The following is a 19,722-nucleotide window of genomic DNA, read 5'->3' on the forward strand; positions in this document are numbered from 1 at the left end:
AATTGCTGTCCTTAACTACTCTGCCTAAAACATATTTACTCATCCATGTAAACTCACTTAGTCAATAATCATAAATTGAATATCTAGTATATGTTAGATCCCAGAAACATAAATATACATATATATGACTATGCCCTCAAAAAGGAATACAGTATATAGAAAGGCAGATATGTCAATAAATAAATTATAAAGTAGATCATGAGAAAATATATAAATAATTCTCATGGATGAAATAATAATGCAGTAACCATTTTGCCTTGGGAGGTCAGTAAAAGCATCTAAGAAAAAGGAATTTTTTGAACCGAGTCTTGTGGGAGGAAACATAATTCACCAGGAAGGTAACATATGAAAATAGAGAGTTTTCCAAGTAGAAAGAATAAAACTGTGCCATTCAAAGGCCATCTGGTATGTTCATGAACATGTGTGAAAAGCTTGGCATCACCAGGGCATTTTGTCCACAGTAGGATGTGTTAATAGAAGATACTGAAGCCACAGTTTGATGCTAGTCTACACAGATTTTTCTTTTGCTAAGAAAAGGTGTTTTGGACTAAATTCTGTGTGCAACAGGGCACACATTAGTTTCAAAAGTGACGTAAACAATCCAAGTCATTTATCAGGAAAATAAGTCTTGTGGAAGTTGAAAGTAAGTTTGGAAAGAGGTTGAATGTTTGAGACCATATAGGTAACTCTTCCAACTATCTACTCAAGACAGAAAAAACAGCTGGAATCAAGAAACATGTGCAGCAGAGCAGAAACAAATTTGGAAACTAATTTAAAATGTAAGAGAAAAGTATAAGTGCTGATGTCAGTAAAACAATCATTTGTATCCAAACTGTACTAACTTCTAGAATAACAGATCTTAATCTTTTAGGTTACAGATCTACGTAAGAATCCAATGGAATCCACAGTGCTACTCTGATATGCTCACATATAGAAAAATTCTCAACTTTTTTAAAGAAGATCTATAGACCCCAGTTAAGAAATTGTGCTTTAGAGCCCAGGAGTTCGAGGCTACAGTGAGCACCGCTGCATTACAGCCTGCATAAACCTGTCTCTTAAAAAAATAAAAAATTAAAGAGAACTTCTGCATTAGATGAAGTTCATCAAGGAAAGAAGTTTGTATCTTACTCAAATCTATTTCCATAGTGTCTTGCATAAAACATGGTACAGCATAGGCAGTTCATCATTTTTTAGTTAGACTGAATTCTCCATTAAAAATGCAATGGTTTTGGCCAGGTGCGGTGGCTCAGTCCTGTAATCCTAGCACTTTGGGAGGGCAAGGCGGGCAGATCACGAGGTCAGTGGATCAAGACCATCCTGGCCAACATGGTGAAACCCTGTCTCTACTAAAAATATAAAAATTAGCTGGGCTGGGTGGCAGGTGCCTGTAAGCCCAGCTACTTGGGAGGCTGAGGCAGGAGAATTGCTTAAACCTGGGAGGTGGAGATTGCAGTGAGCTGAGATCACGCCACTGCACTCCAGCCTGGCCACAGGGCAAGACTGTCTCAAAAAAAAAAAAGGAATGATTTCATTTGTATTAACTATCTGCATCACAGCATCCCCTCATGAAACTACATTATGTATCAATTTAATATACTTTCCTCATACCTATCCTTGAGTATACTTAAAATCATCTTCCCTTTATCTTTTTGGTATTCTTCTAGTCATAATTATCTATATTCATCTCTTTAAATGTATATATTTGTGTTTATGGTACTATCACACTATTCCCAATTAGATATTTTCCGAAAGAGGACAGTGATGAAAGCATTAAACATGAAAAAGGCACAAGGAGTGATATCATGCCAAATGGAATGTCTGACTTCCTTACCCTACTGACCTGTGTACTACCCATTTTCCCCTTTCCCTAGTTTAATCTTTGTAAGAGGAAGATAAAAAGTTTGGTCATTGTACATAACTTATGTAAGCTCATAGTAAAAAGGAGAGGGAGGAATGAAGCGCAGTAAGATTTAACTTGCAAGGAAATAGATAATCAGAATATAAAATATGCCTGTGCTCTTGGGAAGAAGCAGCATGCATAATGTTTGTAAGCATGGACTCCAAAGACAGACCGCTTGGTTAAACCCTGGTCCTTCCATGAATTAGCTGATCTGAACAAGTTATTTAACCTCTCTTTGCCTCAGTTTTCTCATCTGTAAAACAGAATTAATAATAATATCTCACTCAATTACTGTGAAGGTTAAATGAGTTATTATACCATCGAGAAATGCTAAAAACACCACTTCTATATGTCTGACATATGAGTTAGCTAAAACATTACTATTATTATTATTGAGATGGAGTCTCGCTCTGTCACCAGGCTCAAGTGTAGCGGTGCAATCTCTGCTTACTGCAGCCTCCGCCTCCTGGGTTCAAGCGATTCTCCTGTCTCAACTTCCTGCGTAGCTGGGATTACAGGCACGTGTCACCATGCCCAGCTAATCCTTGTATTTTAGTAGAGATGGGGTTTCACTATTTTGGCCAGCTAGTTTTGAACTCCTGACCTCAAGTGACCTACTCGCCTTGGCCTCCCAAAGTGCTGGGATTACAGGTGTCAGCCACCAGGCCCAGCCTAAAACGTTATTCTTGGTGGAAAAATCTTGGCATTGTCAAATGCCCAAAGAAATCTTGACCTATGAGGCTGAAATGTTGAATGGGAATATTTAAATCTAATATGAAAATCAAAGTATTGATCTATTACACAGCTCTCAGAAGATATCTGATCCTTCTTCCTGATGTAATTCCACATGCAATAATTCAAAATCACGAACAAGTGGACATATTTCAGTTCTAAGTATATTTATGACAGGCAATAATTTCCTGGAGGAAAAATAAAGATGTAGCAGAATCAGAGCTGTCTTTAAAGGTATAAGAATGTAAGATAAAATATATTTTTGTTGGTGTAATTCAGGTTCAAATTAACAACACTAACATCCGTAAAGTAGAAAAGGTGGAGTGGTCACAAAAATGTGACATCCACCCAAGCAGCCACGTTGAAAAGGTGAGGGTGCCTTTAACGGTAGGTAAGGGCCCTGCCACCTCCTTAACATTACGATTCTATGTATTTAAGTTGCTAAGAAGGACCACAATGACTTATTTGTGTTTGTGTGGGCTGTTTAAGCTGCAGCCAGAGATGCTATGCTAGCTTCTTTCCTCTCATCCACGAAGTCCCGGTTTCCTAATTTTCTACAGTGATCCAGACCCCAGGATAAGAGGTCAGAGGATTTACCCAGAGTTGCATATTCCAGAATAGGATGCAAAAAAAAAAGAAATTAGTGAATTAACAAAACAACAGTGTGAATAGGCCTGAGTTAGAAATTAGTGTAGTCATATTAGAAAACTATACTCTCCATGAAATATATTCTTCTATGAAATTCCAAGTACTGTTAAGGAATATTATAGAATCCAATCTTGGCAAAGCAACAAATAGTAAAACACTGATTTATCATGGTTGAAATGTTCAAACTATGTTCATTGTAACTCTATCAGAAAAAAAAAAGAAACAACTTTTATTAGAAAAACGATGACACCAAATTTTCAGGTTGAATAATTTTAAATATCTTACTTTAACATTATTTTTATATTTTGTATGTTTTTTTCTCTCTAATTAAATTGTAAGTGTCTCAAATGCAAGAAGTCTTGAAAAATACAAAAGAAACAGAAAACAGCATATCTTATGCTGCTTACTGGAACAAATTTAAAGAATTCTAAGATGCCAGGGGTGAATCTTGTGCATGGCTTATTAAGTAGATGTTAATTATAAAGCAAAGGACTGAGGCCAAACTATTAGAGGAGTAGACTGGTCAAAAAGTGAGTGTAGGCACAATAAACCATGAGAAACCTACCATTGTATTGTGCTGAGAAGTGGGAGTCCTATGGCCACAAGTCTCTTGCGTCAGCAGAGAAACTGGCTGAAATTCCTCAGAGTGAGGCTTGTTGGGAAAACTCACATGCAAGGGAAGGTGAAAGGCTGGGAGCCCGTCACTCTCCTCTTCTTCCACTTTCTGTCTGCTTGTCACCATGGCTACCTCTCCATCTGCTTCCCCATACGGAGAGGCTGGTCGCTTGGAAGACATCCTGGAAGGAACAAAAGAGGAGAAAATAATGAAACCTCCACATAAATCCTTAATGCCGTCATTGTGTGGTTAGGGGCCATTGTAACAGAAATGCCTTTTTGTGCTAGCAGAGAGCAGGAAACCATCCAAATACCACTGCAAAGCACACACAATCAGAAACAATGGCCAAGCAGGTAGCAACAGAACAGTGCTTGTTTGTTGTGAGAATAATACACTAATATAGCACTCTCTTGTATTCTGGCTTCTTAAACAAGAGAATTCACCTAAGAACACTGCATAATGAAAGACCATTCCATTTTAGAGGAAAGAAAAATACCCATCTAGTTTTACACTCTGATAGACCTTATTGAAGACAGAACATCTATGAATAGCAAATACTGCTGGCAATTTAAAAGAAGAGAAATAACTAAGATTTCTTTCATCAAAAAATAGACTCAATATAAAAATGATTGCCATTAAAACAAATTTGCATTTTATTGAAAGTAAGATTATTGTAAAATGTAGAAATATTGGTTATAAGCTAAACTCAGAGCAACTGACAGAAAGTTTAATATTTGTTTAAAGCTTATTAAGGATTGAATAAATTTTACAATCACTGTTAATCTTAAAACATTTGAGAATTTTCTTTCCCTCATCTCTCCAAATTACCCAATTTGGGCATTTAGTTATAATAACAAAGTTGCAAGGTAGTAAAAGAAAAGGTGAGAATATTCAAATATTCCAATTCTATTTTCACAACTCCATGAATGATTTAGATGTGAATAATTCTGACTTATTTATCCTTAGGATACTTAAATAAAATAAAAAAAAAAAAACAAAGAAGGATATTTTGTTTTGATGAGCTAAAGCCTACATGAAAATGAGCTTAGATAATTGAACAAGAATTAAACATTTTCTTTGTACTTGAGTCTGATTCAGAATATTACCAGAGGTTAAAAATATGTGGCAAATATTTTAAATAGAAAATTCTTTTTCCTTTCATTAAATTATTTCTATAGAAATAAAGTCAAGTTAAAATATTTAATTTAAAAAAACTTTCTTGTAGTATTTACAACTTAATCTGACCTTGAAAAAGCTGTTATTTTTTGTTCAACAAAGAGTGTTTACAAAATCATTCATTCTTATTCTAGACCAGTGAGATGGGAGGCAGGGAAGTATTTACTAACTACCACAACACTTCCTTCATATAGATCACTGATTTTTAAATTTAAAATGTGTTCCCCCAAATGCCTCTAATCATTGCTGAATAATATTATTTTTAGTGTTAGAAGTTGCAAAAGAAAAAATGCATTCAAGTACAGGAGATATGCGATTAAAAATATTAGGACAGTAGAAAAATACAAGCGCTTAACAATCAGACAAGTCAGAATGAAAATACTGATTCTGTCACTTACTGAGACTTAATTTCTCTATCTCAACTTACTTATCTTTAAGGTGAAAAACATCCACTCATAAGGCTTTTTGAAAATGGTCTATGTACCATGTGAAACATAACTAGTGTATTATTTAACACAGAATACACACTCAATAAATAGTCCCTGTTTATTTAACAAACTAAAACTACAGTGTGCCCCACCCACCCTCAAAAAACAAAAACACTCAAACATGAGGAAAACAGATTGCCTAATAAAGGGTTTCACTATAAAATCAACATAAAATAGAAAGCTTCCCTTTAGAGAAATGCTCCCTGGCCAGCAACACTTAACAGTAAACCGATCAGGTATAATAGCAAGTGTTCAAAACAAAATCTTAATAGTACAGGTGTTGATCAGCCAAAGAAACAGATAAAGAGGAGGAAATAGGGGCAGCTACCATGTCAGCATTGTCTAAAGGAGAAGTAGATTTGGATACCACATTTCAAGTAATTTTAACTATTTCCAATCCCACGAACAAGGCCTATTGCAAGTATATACTCTAAGTATGGAGAAGTATGTGAGGAGCTAGAGTTAACAAAGCCAGAATAGTTCTAGTTTAATTGGCAATACCATATCACACACTAAATTGATATATTATTAAACATCATAACCCATGAACACTAGAGATATTTAATTCCCACTGTTCTGATTCCATGTTCTCCAGGCAAACTTCTGATTCTCATGTAAAGAGTTCGTGGACAGAACAGGCTTAAAATGTTTGAGGTCTTTGTGAAGTGATTTATTAAACTAATAAAGAAACTTTTAATTATTTCTTAGTTTTGCATGTAGCTTGACTATAAGGAGATTATGCCTTTGTTATACAAACCTTAGCATTTGTGGTCTGAGTGGGCATTATCATTCTTACTGGAATTAATACATTGGTATTCTGGTGTCTGCCTCAGCCTCATATGCAGTCTCTCAATGTCTAAAAACTCTAGTCTGTTGATAAGAGCCAGTTTCTGAGTCATCAAAGCAGAAAGCAAGATCAGCTAGCCTTTCCTAAGTTAATACAATTCTATGACCTTCAGAACCATGAACTTTCTGTTGATTTCTACTTTATTAATATCATTATTAACATCAGTTATGAAAACTGAAAGTCCAAAAGTAGACACAGGTTGTTAAGGTAGACAGACAAGACATTGATAGTTTTATCAAAACTTCTGGTTATTTCAGAACCTAAATTAACTTTCTATTTAACTAGGTAAGTATTCTCTATATATAGCATTCTAGAGAGCAAAAAGGTTAAGGTTTATAACACTGAACATGAAACAGTCATGATGCCAGAAGGCAAACTGGTCCTAGAATGTCACATATTTCAGCTTATTTCAATTCCATTTTCAGAGTGTTATAGAATGTTCTTAATGCATTGGACTTGAACGTATTTTTAATTCAGGTAAAAGATTGCTTAAAGATTTGTTAAATCATTATAATAAAAGCAACCATGGCTATATTTCAATGATAGGCTACTAAGTCAGAAAAGTAAACTATATAACAAATTACATATAGATATATCAATCTCTTGGTTGTATTATTCTTGTTTACTATGACCCACAGTACTTCTAAAAAATATTGACAACAAAATCATCAATAACATCAGATTCTTAAATTTTTGTCTATCTATCAAAGTGTTTCATCTTGGGCAGAAAAAAGTCTCATTAAGAAGTCACCTTAGGCCAGGTGCAGTGGCTCATGCATGTAATCCCAGCACTTTGGGAGGCCGATGCAGGCGGATCATATGAGGTCAGGAGTTGCAGATCAGGCTGACCAACATGGAGAAACTCCATCTCTACTAAAAATACAAAATTAGCCGGGCATGGTGGCGCATGCCTGTAATCCCAGCTACTTAGGAGGCTGAGACAGGAGAATCACTTGAACCTGGGAGGCGGAGGTTGCAGTGAGCCGAGATCAGGCCATTGGATCCAGCCTGGGCAACAACAGCGAAACTCCGTCTCAAGAGAAAAAAAAGGCCGGGCGCGGTGGCTCACGCCTGTAATCCCAGCACTTTGGGAGGCCGAGGCGGGCGGATCACAAGGTCAGGAGATCGAGACCACGGTGAAACCCCGTCTCTACTAAAAATACAAAAAATTAGCCGGGCGCTATGGCGGGCGCCTGTAGTCCCAGCTACTCGGGAGGCTGAGGCAGGAGAATGGCGTGAACTCGGGAGGCGGAGCTTGCAGTGAGCCGAGATCGCGCCACTGCACTCCAGCCTGGGCGACAGAGCGAGACTCCATCTCAAAAAAAAAAAAAAAAAAAAAGAAAAAAAAAAAAAGAAGGCACCACAAGTTTGCATATATTGTTCCTCTGAGATATATAGCTTATACTATATGACTTACACTAACTACATATCTGTGTTGCAATTTGTAACAATGTGAGCATCTAGGCTGGTGTATGCTCTTATCCTTTAGAGATTATTTTTGTCACTTCTGTGGCGCTAGATTTACCAATGAAAAAAATTCAGACTTCAAAGAAACTGACATAAGACAGACAAATAAAATCTAATGTGACACTGCCTTGGGGAGCTATGATGACATAACACTGGTCTTAGCTCACTTTGTGGTCAAAAATCTTTCTTGAAAGAAATGACATCTAATTTTAAGGCACAAGCAAAATCTTCCAAACCATTAACAACTATTTGATGATCATCTACAATGTGCAAGACACTTATTTAATGGGAATAAAAAACGTATTTCTCAGCCTCTGGTTAAAGAAGCTTATGAGCTGGTTGAGAGTATTTTAAATAAAAGAATAAATACTAATGAAAGAGAGTTCAGTCCAAAGGCCAAATGACATTATAGCTAAGTATCTGAGAGTTTCTTGAGGACCAGAGCATCCCTAAATGTTTCACAGAACTGTTGAACCAGTTGGCTTTCAAGGAAAAAGGATAAATTAAAAGTCTTAGGATAAATAGAGAGGGAATTTCATATGGGAAGTAATAATAAAAGCAAAGATGCAGAGATACTTTTAGAAAGTATTATATAAACTTAGGGTTCAAGCTTACTTGAAAAAAAGAAGAGATTGAGGAATATGGATCAAATCCCAACTGTAGTCTGTAACACTCCTGGAATTGCTGAGTTACGTGAACAAAATAAGAAACATGCTTACTTGTAAAAAGGAACTTGCTGTTACAAGGAGTCTCCTTCCCTTTACTTCCCCTTGCAGCATTTTGCATAATTAAGCTACTCTTGATAAATATGACAGTAAATATAAAACTACTGGGGTCTTTTGCTATTGGCTGAAGGCTCTCCAAGTGCCTTATAATCACTCTGCAAGTAGATTATCCCCAATGTGTTCAGACACGGAAGGCAAACTTAGTGGTAGGGTAGAAGGTGTAAGTCTGCAACAGAAAGATAAAGCAGTGGTTCTAAACCTTTGCCTGCACATTGGAATTACCTGGAGAGGTTTAAAAAATACTGATCCCTGGGTTTTACCCTTAGAAATTCTGATGTTATTGGTTCTGGAGGGTGACTGGATATCAGAAATTTTTTAAGTTCCCCAGTGATTTTAATATGCAGTCAATGTTGCAAATAATTTGGTAGTAGTAAGAATAATGTCCCCCAGACCAGGCATGGTGGCTCATGCCTGTAATCCCAGCACTTCGGGAGGCTGAGGGAGATGGATCATGAGGTCAGCCTGGCCAACATGGTGAAACCTCGTTTCTACTAAAATACAAAAAATCACCTGGGTGTGGTGACATATCCCTGTAGTTCTAGCTACTTGGCAGGCTGAGTGAGGCAGGGGAATCGCTTGAACCTGGGAAGCTGAGGTTGCAGTGAGCCAAGATAGCACCACTGCACTCCAGCCTAGTGACAGAGCAAGACTCTGTCTAAAAAGAAAAAAAAAAAAAAAGAAAAGAATAATGCCCCACAAACCAAGATGTCCAGGTCTTAATACCTTACATGTCAAAAGGGACTTTGCATGTGTAATTAAATTAAGTATTTTGAAATCTCAACTGGGGAGATAATTCTGAATATTGTTGGTGAGTCCAAAGAAATCATAAACACCCTTATAAGAGGGAGAAGAAAAGTCAGAATCAGAGGCAGAGACTGGATGAAACTATGCTACTGACTTTGAAGATGGAGATGAGGCCATGAGCCAAGGAATGTAGTTAGCCTCTACAAGCTACAAATGTAATGGAACAGATCCCCTCCTAGAGCCTCTAGAAGAAATGTGGCCCTGACAACACCTTGATTGTAGGACTTCTGACCTCCAAAACTGTAAAAGAATAAATTCATATTTTTAAGTCACTTACATTTGTGATAATTTGATACAGCAGCAATAAAAAAATATATACCATTGATTTAAGCACTTCTTTTTCATAGTTGGTATTTTAATCAGTCTGGAATCCTCCTACCCTAGACATACAATTGCCTTCTTCCTCTCTTCATTTAGTTTTCTGCTCAAACATTATTTCTTCAGTAAGGCCTTCCTTGGTCATTCGTCCTTAACCTGCACTCCATTCCATTCTTGGTCCTTACCCCATTTTGTTCACAGCCTTTATAATCACTTAATACATTTTATACTTATTTGTTTACGGTCAATCTCTCCCACTATAAGATCCATGTAGGCAGACTATATTTTTGTTCACAGCTACTTGCCCAGTACTTAGACCCTTTCTGAAAATAATAGTCTTCCAGTATACATGTTACGTGAATAGCTACTAACTAAAACCAGCAACCCTCTGATTATGTCCTACCTATGTATAGCTTTAAGATTTAATCTTACAGGACAAGTATGTTTTGAATATGGCTCAGTATTGTCAGAAATAAGAAAACAGAGTTCAATAACAGTATCCTTCTTTTTAATAATTTCAACATAAAGGAATTGGTAAGCTCTGTATAATAATGTTTTTAAAAAACTTGTGAAAAATAGTATAGCTCTGGTTAAAAATATTATATTTAACATGTCTAAGTAAAAGATTATAAGAGTTAAGTAAGTTTAGCAATAAACACTACATAGTCAATTACTAATAGACTTATTACTGAGGTATCACCTACTTACTGCTAAAAACTTTAAAAAATCTTTAAGGAAATGTTCTTTGGTACAATTATTCTGGAAAATGACAACACGTACAGAGTTAAAGATATTCTGCATTTGGAACATTATAAGATGAAAGACTCAGAATAGGAATTGCTTTCCTCATATAGTAGATTCTTTTTTAAAGTTTCTTTCTTTAAATATTTTAACCTTTGACTAGATAATACATAAATTAAAATCCTAGGATGCAGTGCCTTCTACTGGTTGTTCTTTTGGCATGATAATATAATTTATCTTAAAGATGGCAGTTATATATTTAAAAATTGCAAAAATAAATATCTAGAAAGAGGAAACTCAAATTCCAGTTCTTCTCAAAGCCATCCCTTCTTACCACCATGGCAGAAGCAACATTGTCCAATCTCAGACTATATATCATCAACCTTTTTAATTGCATGCATAAAATAATTAAACATTTTTTATTAGTATACACAGTATCTGAAACTACAAGAGAAGTATCTGGAAAACAAAAATGTCATTTTTAATTTCTTCAATTCCCGTTATCATGTAGCATGTCTTTCATGTAAAATTTTTTCAAGTACAGTTCTGTTTTTGACTATTTCACTTTATGTCACCAAAATTAATGTGAAGGATGTGACTTTACGTGTATGATAAAGGCCTTTCCAAATTGCTCTGCATTTGTTTTCCCAAATATTCTAATCCTCTACACCAAATGAGACACAATTAATAATAGGGCAGTATACTTCCTAGCACATAGTTGGCAATGCATTTCTTTTATGAATAAATTAATGAATTGAATGAGTCCCTATTTTGTGCCAAGCAAGTTACCTTTGTGTTATAAATAAAACAGGCAATTTAGATATGATGACCCTTCTACTTTACCTTTAAGGAAGTTAGAGTTTCGATGGAAATAGGAACTATATACCTACTCATCCATTTATATACACATTCATTCATTAGTGGAAAAACATTTGGTGAAAAATACTATGTGCCCATTAGCAACATAATTAATAAATCAAGAAAGAATATTGTAAGGTGAATGCCTTTTTAAAAATATGAGTGCTACAGGAGATAGATAGATAATAGATGATATCTCACTAATCAGAAAAAGCTTCCCAGAAAATACAATAATTCAACAGGGTAATGAAGAATGGGTCAGACACAGAGGGCTCACCCCTTTATTCTAGCACTTTGGGAGACCAAGGCTGGAAGATTCCTTGAGCCCTGGAATACGACACCAGCCTGCAAAACTGGGAGACTCTGTCTCTACAAAAAAATCACAAAATTAGCTGGGCATGATGGCCTATGCCTGTAGTCTGAGCAACTCGGGAGGCTGAGGTGGGAGGACTGCTTGAGCCCAGGGGAGCAAGGCTGCAGTGAGCTATGACAGTGCTCCTGCATGACAACGTGGGCAATAAAGTTGAGACCCCGTCTCAAAAAAAATTAGTTTGATTAAAAATATTTAATAGATTGCATCTTCTTAAGGGAACACTGAAGACGGTTATGCAAAGCAAAACAAAAATTGGCAATTCAAAGAGAATAATACTTTCCTGGAAGTTATGTGTCTTAAGTTTTTTGAGTAGCAAGACTATTTGTTCAGGATATTTACTTGTCTGGTTCCTTTTGTAATTAAGGTTGTTGTGAAAAGACTAATCAATATTAGGAATTAAACTTTACTGTGTATTAAAGATTCTTTCACAATAGAATGTTACTTATCCAATATGGCAAATCAAAACATACGTTGAGCTTGAATAGAAAGGTTTCTAATTCAAATGAATGAAACAACAAACACTTTTATTTGATGTATAAACAGAATTACACAAACTTAGCATATCACTGTAATAAGAAAAAATTCAATTTCATTACTTTTATCTCTGAATTTCAATTATTATTATATCTTATAGTTCACACTTTCCTTTTCCCTCTTACATGTTTTGAACATCTTTATTTTTCTAAGTTGAGAGTTTACTCTGAGCATTCTGTGTCAATTTTTTTAACCAAGTCTTTCATATATAATATTCAGAAGTCTTTTAAATAGAAAATTTGTTTACGGTAAACACGCAGTCTTTCAAACTTCTATACCATTTTTCTTCTCTTTTCTCTAAATCTTCTTTGCCATCAGTTTCTGATATAGAACATGCCAATCTCCATACTTCTCTACCCATTTCTTCCCACATAGCAAGATCTCATTCATTATACTGTTATTTAGCAGCATGAACAAGTTCATCAGGTCCTGGCATAAAATATAAATTGAAGTAGAAACACAAATTTCAAAGAAATATAGAAACAGACAACATAGAATAATAAAAAAGATAAACTTCCTTGTAATCTTTACTATGTATTTCGCCAGTAAAGATGAAATACAAAAGATCAACAAAATTTACCATAACATGTAAATCTAAAATCAAAACTACTTTTGAGCTATATTTACTTATGAATAAATTAATATTCTGTTTTTAAATATAATCTGAGTTTACACAAAATCTTTTATTACATGTTACAAAAGTTCAAACTGTATTTAAAAACATATTCATCAAAAATGTGGTCATCAACAACTTTTGAAGTGATCTTCATCAAGGTTGCCTCCTATGTTTAGCTTGCCACATGTTTAGTTTCTGAGATGTTCTCTGCATTGAGATCAAGTACTTCATTACAGCTTTCCTTCTTTCTGACAAGAAGAGCACCACTTTTCATTTCTTCACCACCTTTTTGCTGTTCTCTTTGCTAGCATCACTACTTTTACCAAATAGCTTTTCCCAGCCTCTTCCATGCCACCAAAGTCGGAGATTGAGGGGAGGATAAGATGCGCAAAACAATGTAAAGGTACAAAGTTCTCCCAGGAAATGGTATAAAATTAAAAAAGAAAAAAAGCAAGTTGAAGATAAATAAGGAAAGTCTCAGAAATAGAATCTGAATCTTGTCATTATCTGAAAGAAATTAGTGCTTCTTTACTACTAGTTGGACACAGAATATTTTAAAAGTTTTTGAAATAATATACCTAAAGTGAGCAGAAAAACTAACTATAAACTGACCATTTTTGTCCTGTTAATTCCACTTCTACTGTTCTATCCTTTTCTAAACAGGGAGACAAACATTTAAAAACAGTTTATGGCAGCCAAATTCATCCTACAGTGATTCAGAAATCACAATTCAGCTCTTCCTTTGCTCCTTTGTTTTCTTACTGCTTCACTAATAACTGTAAATCACTAAAATTTTACTCCAAAATTAGGCTTTGTCTTATTGGCTGGAGACACCCAGAAAACGTTCCAGTCAGAAGACTGTTTTATTATGAGTAATATAGTTGGGCTAGGGGGTTGAAATTTATCTAAACAAGTATATCTGCCAGCTAAAATGTCTTTCTGTTTCATTACATTATTTTGATATTAATCCATACTTACTATGTGCCTAAAGTAACAGTAATCCTGACAAATAAAACAGAGGAAAGAATATTTAGTGAAACTCCACTGAAATCATTTTATAATGTTTAATACTTGAAAAAGATTAATTAGAGTTAATTGTGATACATACAGCAAAAACATGAAAACTAGTTTATGAGAACTTTTATGACTCCTATGTACAAATTCACTTTCATTAAAAAGAGGTAGTAAATGTTTTAACATAATTCTATATTGTTTTGAAAAAAATTACAATACTTTTCTCATGATCTACAAGAAAGAGTATGGCAATAAGCAAGTTCTCCTTAAAATTTTGCCGAACTTTACCTTGAATCATTAAAATTGTAATAATTTTATTTCCTTATCTCAAAAACAGAAACACCTTTGAGATAAAACATTTGATCACAGAATCTCTCTAATCATCAAAGATACTAAATTTCAATCAAGTCACCTTGAAGAAAAATAATAGAAATGATTAAGACTTTTAAGTATCGAAGATAAATTTCTTTTAAGTTGTAGACAAAATGACCAAACACATAACTTTGGGAGAAAACAATGATGTCCAATAAGAGCATTTTGTTGTAAATGATTTAATTCATGTATTGTTACACATTTGTCATTAATCGCAAACTGAAAAATATGTTTAACCTTCAGCCATGTACAGGTTAAAAATGTCAAAGTCTTTTTGTTCCTTTTATCTATAAATTACTTAGAATAATCTAGCCTTAAGATCTGTGATTCTGTAACTTTTTATTTATAGTTAGAGAATGTATACTTTTTACGGAAATAAAAAGCTTTTTCCATTTGAGCATGGGTTTTGCCTTTCTGACAGTTCTAAGTCCACAGGATGTGGAGGGATGATTTAAATTTTACATCAAAATTGTGACTGCAGTAGACTTTTTCCCCCCTTCTCAAGGGAGGCATTGTTCTTGCCTTTCCATAACCAGGCGTGACAGCGCCAGACTGGAGTCATACGGCTGGTCTCTGAGTCAGCGTGAAAGTGCTCACCTCCTGAGTTTCCCCAGATGCTCGGCTCCTTGTGTGTCTGAAAGCTAAGCAGAGTAGCCACATACCCCATTCCTGGGACAGACACAGTATTGTGGGGAAGAATCTAGAGATTAGTAAAAATTATCTCTTCCGATATAGGCTGTAAAAATCTTTTATTGATAATATGAAGTACTAAAAAACAAAGCCCCATATTTAATATAAGTACAATTTTTTCCGACCCAAAAGTTTAGAGAATTGATTAACAAACTGAATAATGAGGAATACTGTGCTTCCGGGTTAAAGAAATAAAGACAGTATTAAAAATCAGAAGCTTTTTGGATTTTTCTGAGACATATGGTTGCCATATGTATAAATTTTAGGTTATAGACAGCTGAATAGACAGGAAAAAATACTATGTGAAATGCTTACCCAGTCTCAATATCTCTAATAAGGTATCTTTAAAAATTATCTGAAGAATCCTTGCTACAGGGACAATCTTTTCTGCCTTCTATCAGAACAACTGCTAGTGAAAAAGGAATTAATTCCATTTCTATTGTTCTATCCTTGAATAAACCTGTCAGGCCTAAGTTTGGGAGGTGTCTGTGTCTTGTTTATATATGCAACCATGTGCGTGCATGTGTGTATGTGTGCACACGTGTGTGCAGAGAGAGACAAAAAGAGGAATTAGAGGAAGAGGAGGAAGAAGACAAGGAGGAGGAGAAGCAGAAGGAAGAGAAACTTTACTATCTAATAATATGTTAATGAACATTAATACTCTTTTTTTTTTTTTTTATGGAATCCCTCTAGTAAGGATTGGACCATACCACTTTAATCAGGATCTGATGCTAACAACTTTCAATAATATATAATTCAAAACTATTTGAAAGTTTTGTATATTTTAAAGGAAAATAGAAGTAGAAAAAAACTCCTTCCAATTTATTAACCCATGAAAAGGAAACCCAAATGATATGTAATTCCTGAATATTACTACTACAGTCAGTATTACTAATTTCTTAGTAATACTAGTCAATTTTTTCATGTTATCCTTATGAGGATGTATTAATGTCTACATAGATCACAAATGTGTATATGTGAGAATGTTTGTAATAATGTGTAAAAACAGTTCACCATATTCACCATATTCATCATGCGAGAAGATAGATGTTCATTTATGGATAACACTGCTCAGGTGAGGTGCACAAGCGAAAAAAAAAAACTTTTTGAGTAGGAAAGAATATCTATTCAGGCTTTATAATACTGAGTCCTCTATAAAAATTCATTTCACTTGTTTTAACGACTTGGTCATTTTGACCCCTTCAGGACTTTACAGTATTGCAATGGCAGAACTGCAAATAGGATATACAATTTTATTTTCCAAAATAATATCCTTAGGTACATATTTTGAGCATCTTCCCTGACTTCTTAATCTGGGATTCTTCCTGTTAAAGTGCCCATCCCCACTCTTGCTCTCTCCCTCCCATCTCACATTACTGGCTAAGTCTAAATAAATAGCAAACTGTTCCATAATCAAAAGTGACTTATTCTTAGCATGGCCTACGTCTTGAAATAAAATCTGTGGCATGTTTAATTTATTTAGGATCTAATAATGATGACAAAAATAATTAAGTAACCAGTCTAGTTTTAATTTCTTTTGTTTTCAAAGGTCATTGTGAAATCAAGCAAGTTAAGCCGTCTAAAGAAAATCTCTAGAGAATGCTTCCCCCCAGCAGAAATGAGAAAGGCCCACAGCTAAAATGAGGACTGAACATCAGCATCAGATTTGTTGAAAACTGACTGTCTAAGTAGTCCAATGAAGAGAAATATTATGACCCCCTACCCTCTTTGGAATCCAAATAACCCTGACAAAGAATAGTTTATATATTGCTACATTCTGGCCAATTTAGGGGGCTCACTCTTCCTTTCCATGCCCCATACAGACTTGGTTACAGCCTGTTTCTACAACAGCTGTTGAAAATGTACAAAGTAGAAAATATTTATGTTATATTCAAAATAGACAGCAAGGAACGTATATACAGTGCACAAATCTTTCCTCAAACAACAGCTTCTGATGTGAGAGACAGGCATACTAGACAAAGACAAATTTTCCGAACTTCTCAGCAAAAATAAAGAATATGCCATCCTAATTAGGAAAAGTCCAAAAGTAAGGGTGCAGTGCCAAAGACGATGAGCATCTATCAACCCAAACTCCAAAACAGCGGGATGCAGCTATGGTTGATGTTATAAGAATGCTGAGCCTCTTCATTGGCTCCTTTCATGCCAAAGCTCCTTTGCTTGGATGAATATGAATTAAATCCATAAGCTTTCCTATTTTTCTAGCTTGACCTCTAAACTCATTTTATGTCTTAACTGTTTATCTTCTTTCCCCATTAATCTTTCTAGTTTTAGCACATGCCCTGTTGTTTTTAGAAAAAAAAAAAAAAAAAAAAAAAAAAAAAAAAAACTTAAAAGCATGGTTCATTGGTTCATACTGCCACTGTGGGCAAGTTAGGAATGCTAACCCCTAAAATAAAAATTCAAAGGTTATGGTATATACTGCAGAGAAGAAAATCATCAAACTCCAGCAACAGTATGACAAGTATAAACACACAATAAGATCCCAGTACAAGATCTGCATTATATTTCAAACAGGGCTAACAGTAATATTACTATTAAGTTCCCATTTGTTCATACTTTAAAAGTATGTCATAGAGATAAGCCTTTTGAAATAAATAGCCTTTCCTATATGCTTTCTCTTTTCAATCAGTTCTATGCCTTGGCACATACAATGGAGGTGTTTTCTGAAACACTATAACTATAACATGAATATCTAGTTTCAGATGGTAATATAACCGAGTTCATTCTCATCATTTGTTAGAGTATAGCCGATAAGAAATTTTACTGATTAACACAATCCATTTACCCATATCACCACAAAATCTGTTAGTACGAAAATTAAAACAAAAATTTTAAAAGTGTTCACCTTACAAATCTGTAAAACAAAAACTTAATAAAATAAAAGCAAAACCTTCAAGCTGGAATCTTGCATTTCAGTACAGTATTTACCATTTATAGGTACTCAGTCTGCCATCTTTTCTGCTGTTCTCTACTGTTTCCCCCAAAGCTTAACAAAGGCCCAGCTGTATAAACCAGTCCTGTCAAAGAACATAGTTAAGGGATGGATAAAACAGGGAGGGGTGTCTAACATGCTGACCACTGTCTGAGCTTATGAGGATAAAGGAGCCTTGATGGAGAAAAGTAATCATCCATTGCTGTTTTCTTTTTTTTTAACCTCATTACCACATGCTAGAACATTTTTTTTTTCCACTACCCAAACACCCCCATTCCAATCCCCGACAACTGAAAGACCTTTGTGTTCCAAACAGGACCGAATCCACCCCAACCTCTACTTCCATCCTCTTTTTTTTTGTTTGTTTTTTGTTTTTTGCTGCTGGCAAGTTTATGGAGGCATGATCATTTAAAGACCTCTCAAAATACTGGTTTCCTCTCCATCACACCATCCACACACGGTTCCCTGAAAACATTTTTAAAGGCTATATAAACTTACTTGCTTTGAATTCCTTTTTTACTAAAATATTATCGACAACTTTTGATTTCAAGATAGTTATTTATGCTAAGGACTCTAGAAAATGAAACATGCCTTTAAAAGATATTAAAGCATATATAATAGAGGTAGAATGAGTGCTGAAATATAGGATATATAAATTATATTTTAAAGAATGTGTTTCTTACAGAATATGTATTTCAAAGGGAGTTGGCTAAGTGCTTACTCAAAGTGTGTAGCAACTGTGAGATATGATTCTGAAATTTGAAGGAAAGTTAGGCTAATCTAATTAATCCTTTCAAAATCCTAGCTCTCATGTGTCCAAGAACATCAAACCATGTGGAAGATTTCCCGCAGATTTAAATACGCATTTCCTATTTTCAAGTTTGTCATTCTTACATTCTATGCTGACATTATTTATAAAGGACTGAAGCCTAATCCCCACAAAGATAGCTACCATAACTGTATTAGTTAGTAAGCAAAACACAATAAATGTCCAAGGAAATCCCTGGGTAAGAGCCACCAGTCCTATATGGAGAGAGCAGTATCATCTGTTAAGTTAGTTCTATTTCAGGGTTTCTTTTGAGGTTGGGACAAATATTTGAACATTATTAAATCCTCTATTTATCCAAAGACTGCTGCAGCTGCAGTGTAAGTCTTCTTCATACTGTCCTCTCAGTGATCTAAAGGGATTGTCCTTTTTTAAATGGGGTAAAATGTGGTTTCTTCTCCAATCTGTATATTTTTCTATTCAACATAAAATGTGTATTTGTAACACAAAACATAGTCTCCACAGAGTAAACTATTATCTATAGTTGCTTTCAGATCCACCTCTTCACAACATTCATGGCTGGTTTAGCTACAATAGCAATAGCTACTCTTATTCAAACTTGCTTCATGCAGTAGCCCGCTTTCAGAAGTAATTGAGTAGTTTACCTCCCAGTAATTTTTCTTATAAAACAGATGTTTTATTTCAAAGTATATAAAAAATAATACTTTCCAATGTCATATTCAAATCATAGTACAGAAGTGAAATACAGAAGAAAAATAAAAAAATTCCATTGCAAAAGGGAACAATGTTTAAACTCACCTCCTTACCAACATAAACTTCTCACCTTGCCTTTCCTTAAAATATTACTTAACTTTTCAGAAATACATGTGGATAATCTATCCAATACTTACAAAACCCAGCAAAATGTTATTTTGAAAAATAAAACTAAACCACTAAAAAAGACAACATTCTGTGACATCTCAAGAGATGTTACATATTAATTAAAATGATCATAAAATATAAG

The 19,722-nt window shown here is 34.7% G+C and overlaps 1 protein-coding gene across 7 annotated transcripts in view; it reads right to left on the reverse strand.

Moving 5' to 3' along the window:
• The window catches only part of SOX5 (SRY-box transcription factor 5), a 1,029,303-nt gene that overhangs the window by 354,511 nt on the left and 655,070 nt on the right, over positions 1 to 19,722 (reverse strand). For all 7 annotated transcript variants that reach the window (XM_031936285.1, XM_031936283.1, XM_031936282.1 and 4 more), the window contains one exon: positions 3,846 to 4,077. In XM_031936285.1, the coding sequence (XP_031792145.1) occupies positions 3,846 to 4,076 (231 nt within the window). In that variant the 5' untranslated portion in view covers position 4,077. The remainder of the gene's footprint in view (positions 1 to 3,845; positions 4,078 to 19,722) is intronic.

The sequence above is a fragment of the Piliocolobus tephrosceles genome, chromosome 10 (genome assembly GCF_002776525.5).
Source record: "Piliocolobus tephrosceles isolate RC106 chromosome 10, ASM277652v3, whole genome shotgun sequence".
In the NCBI taxonomy this organism is placed as follows: domain Eukaryota; kingdom Metazoa; phylum Chordata; class Mammalia; order Primates; family Cercopithecidae; genus Piliocolobus; species Piliocolobus tephrosceles.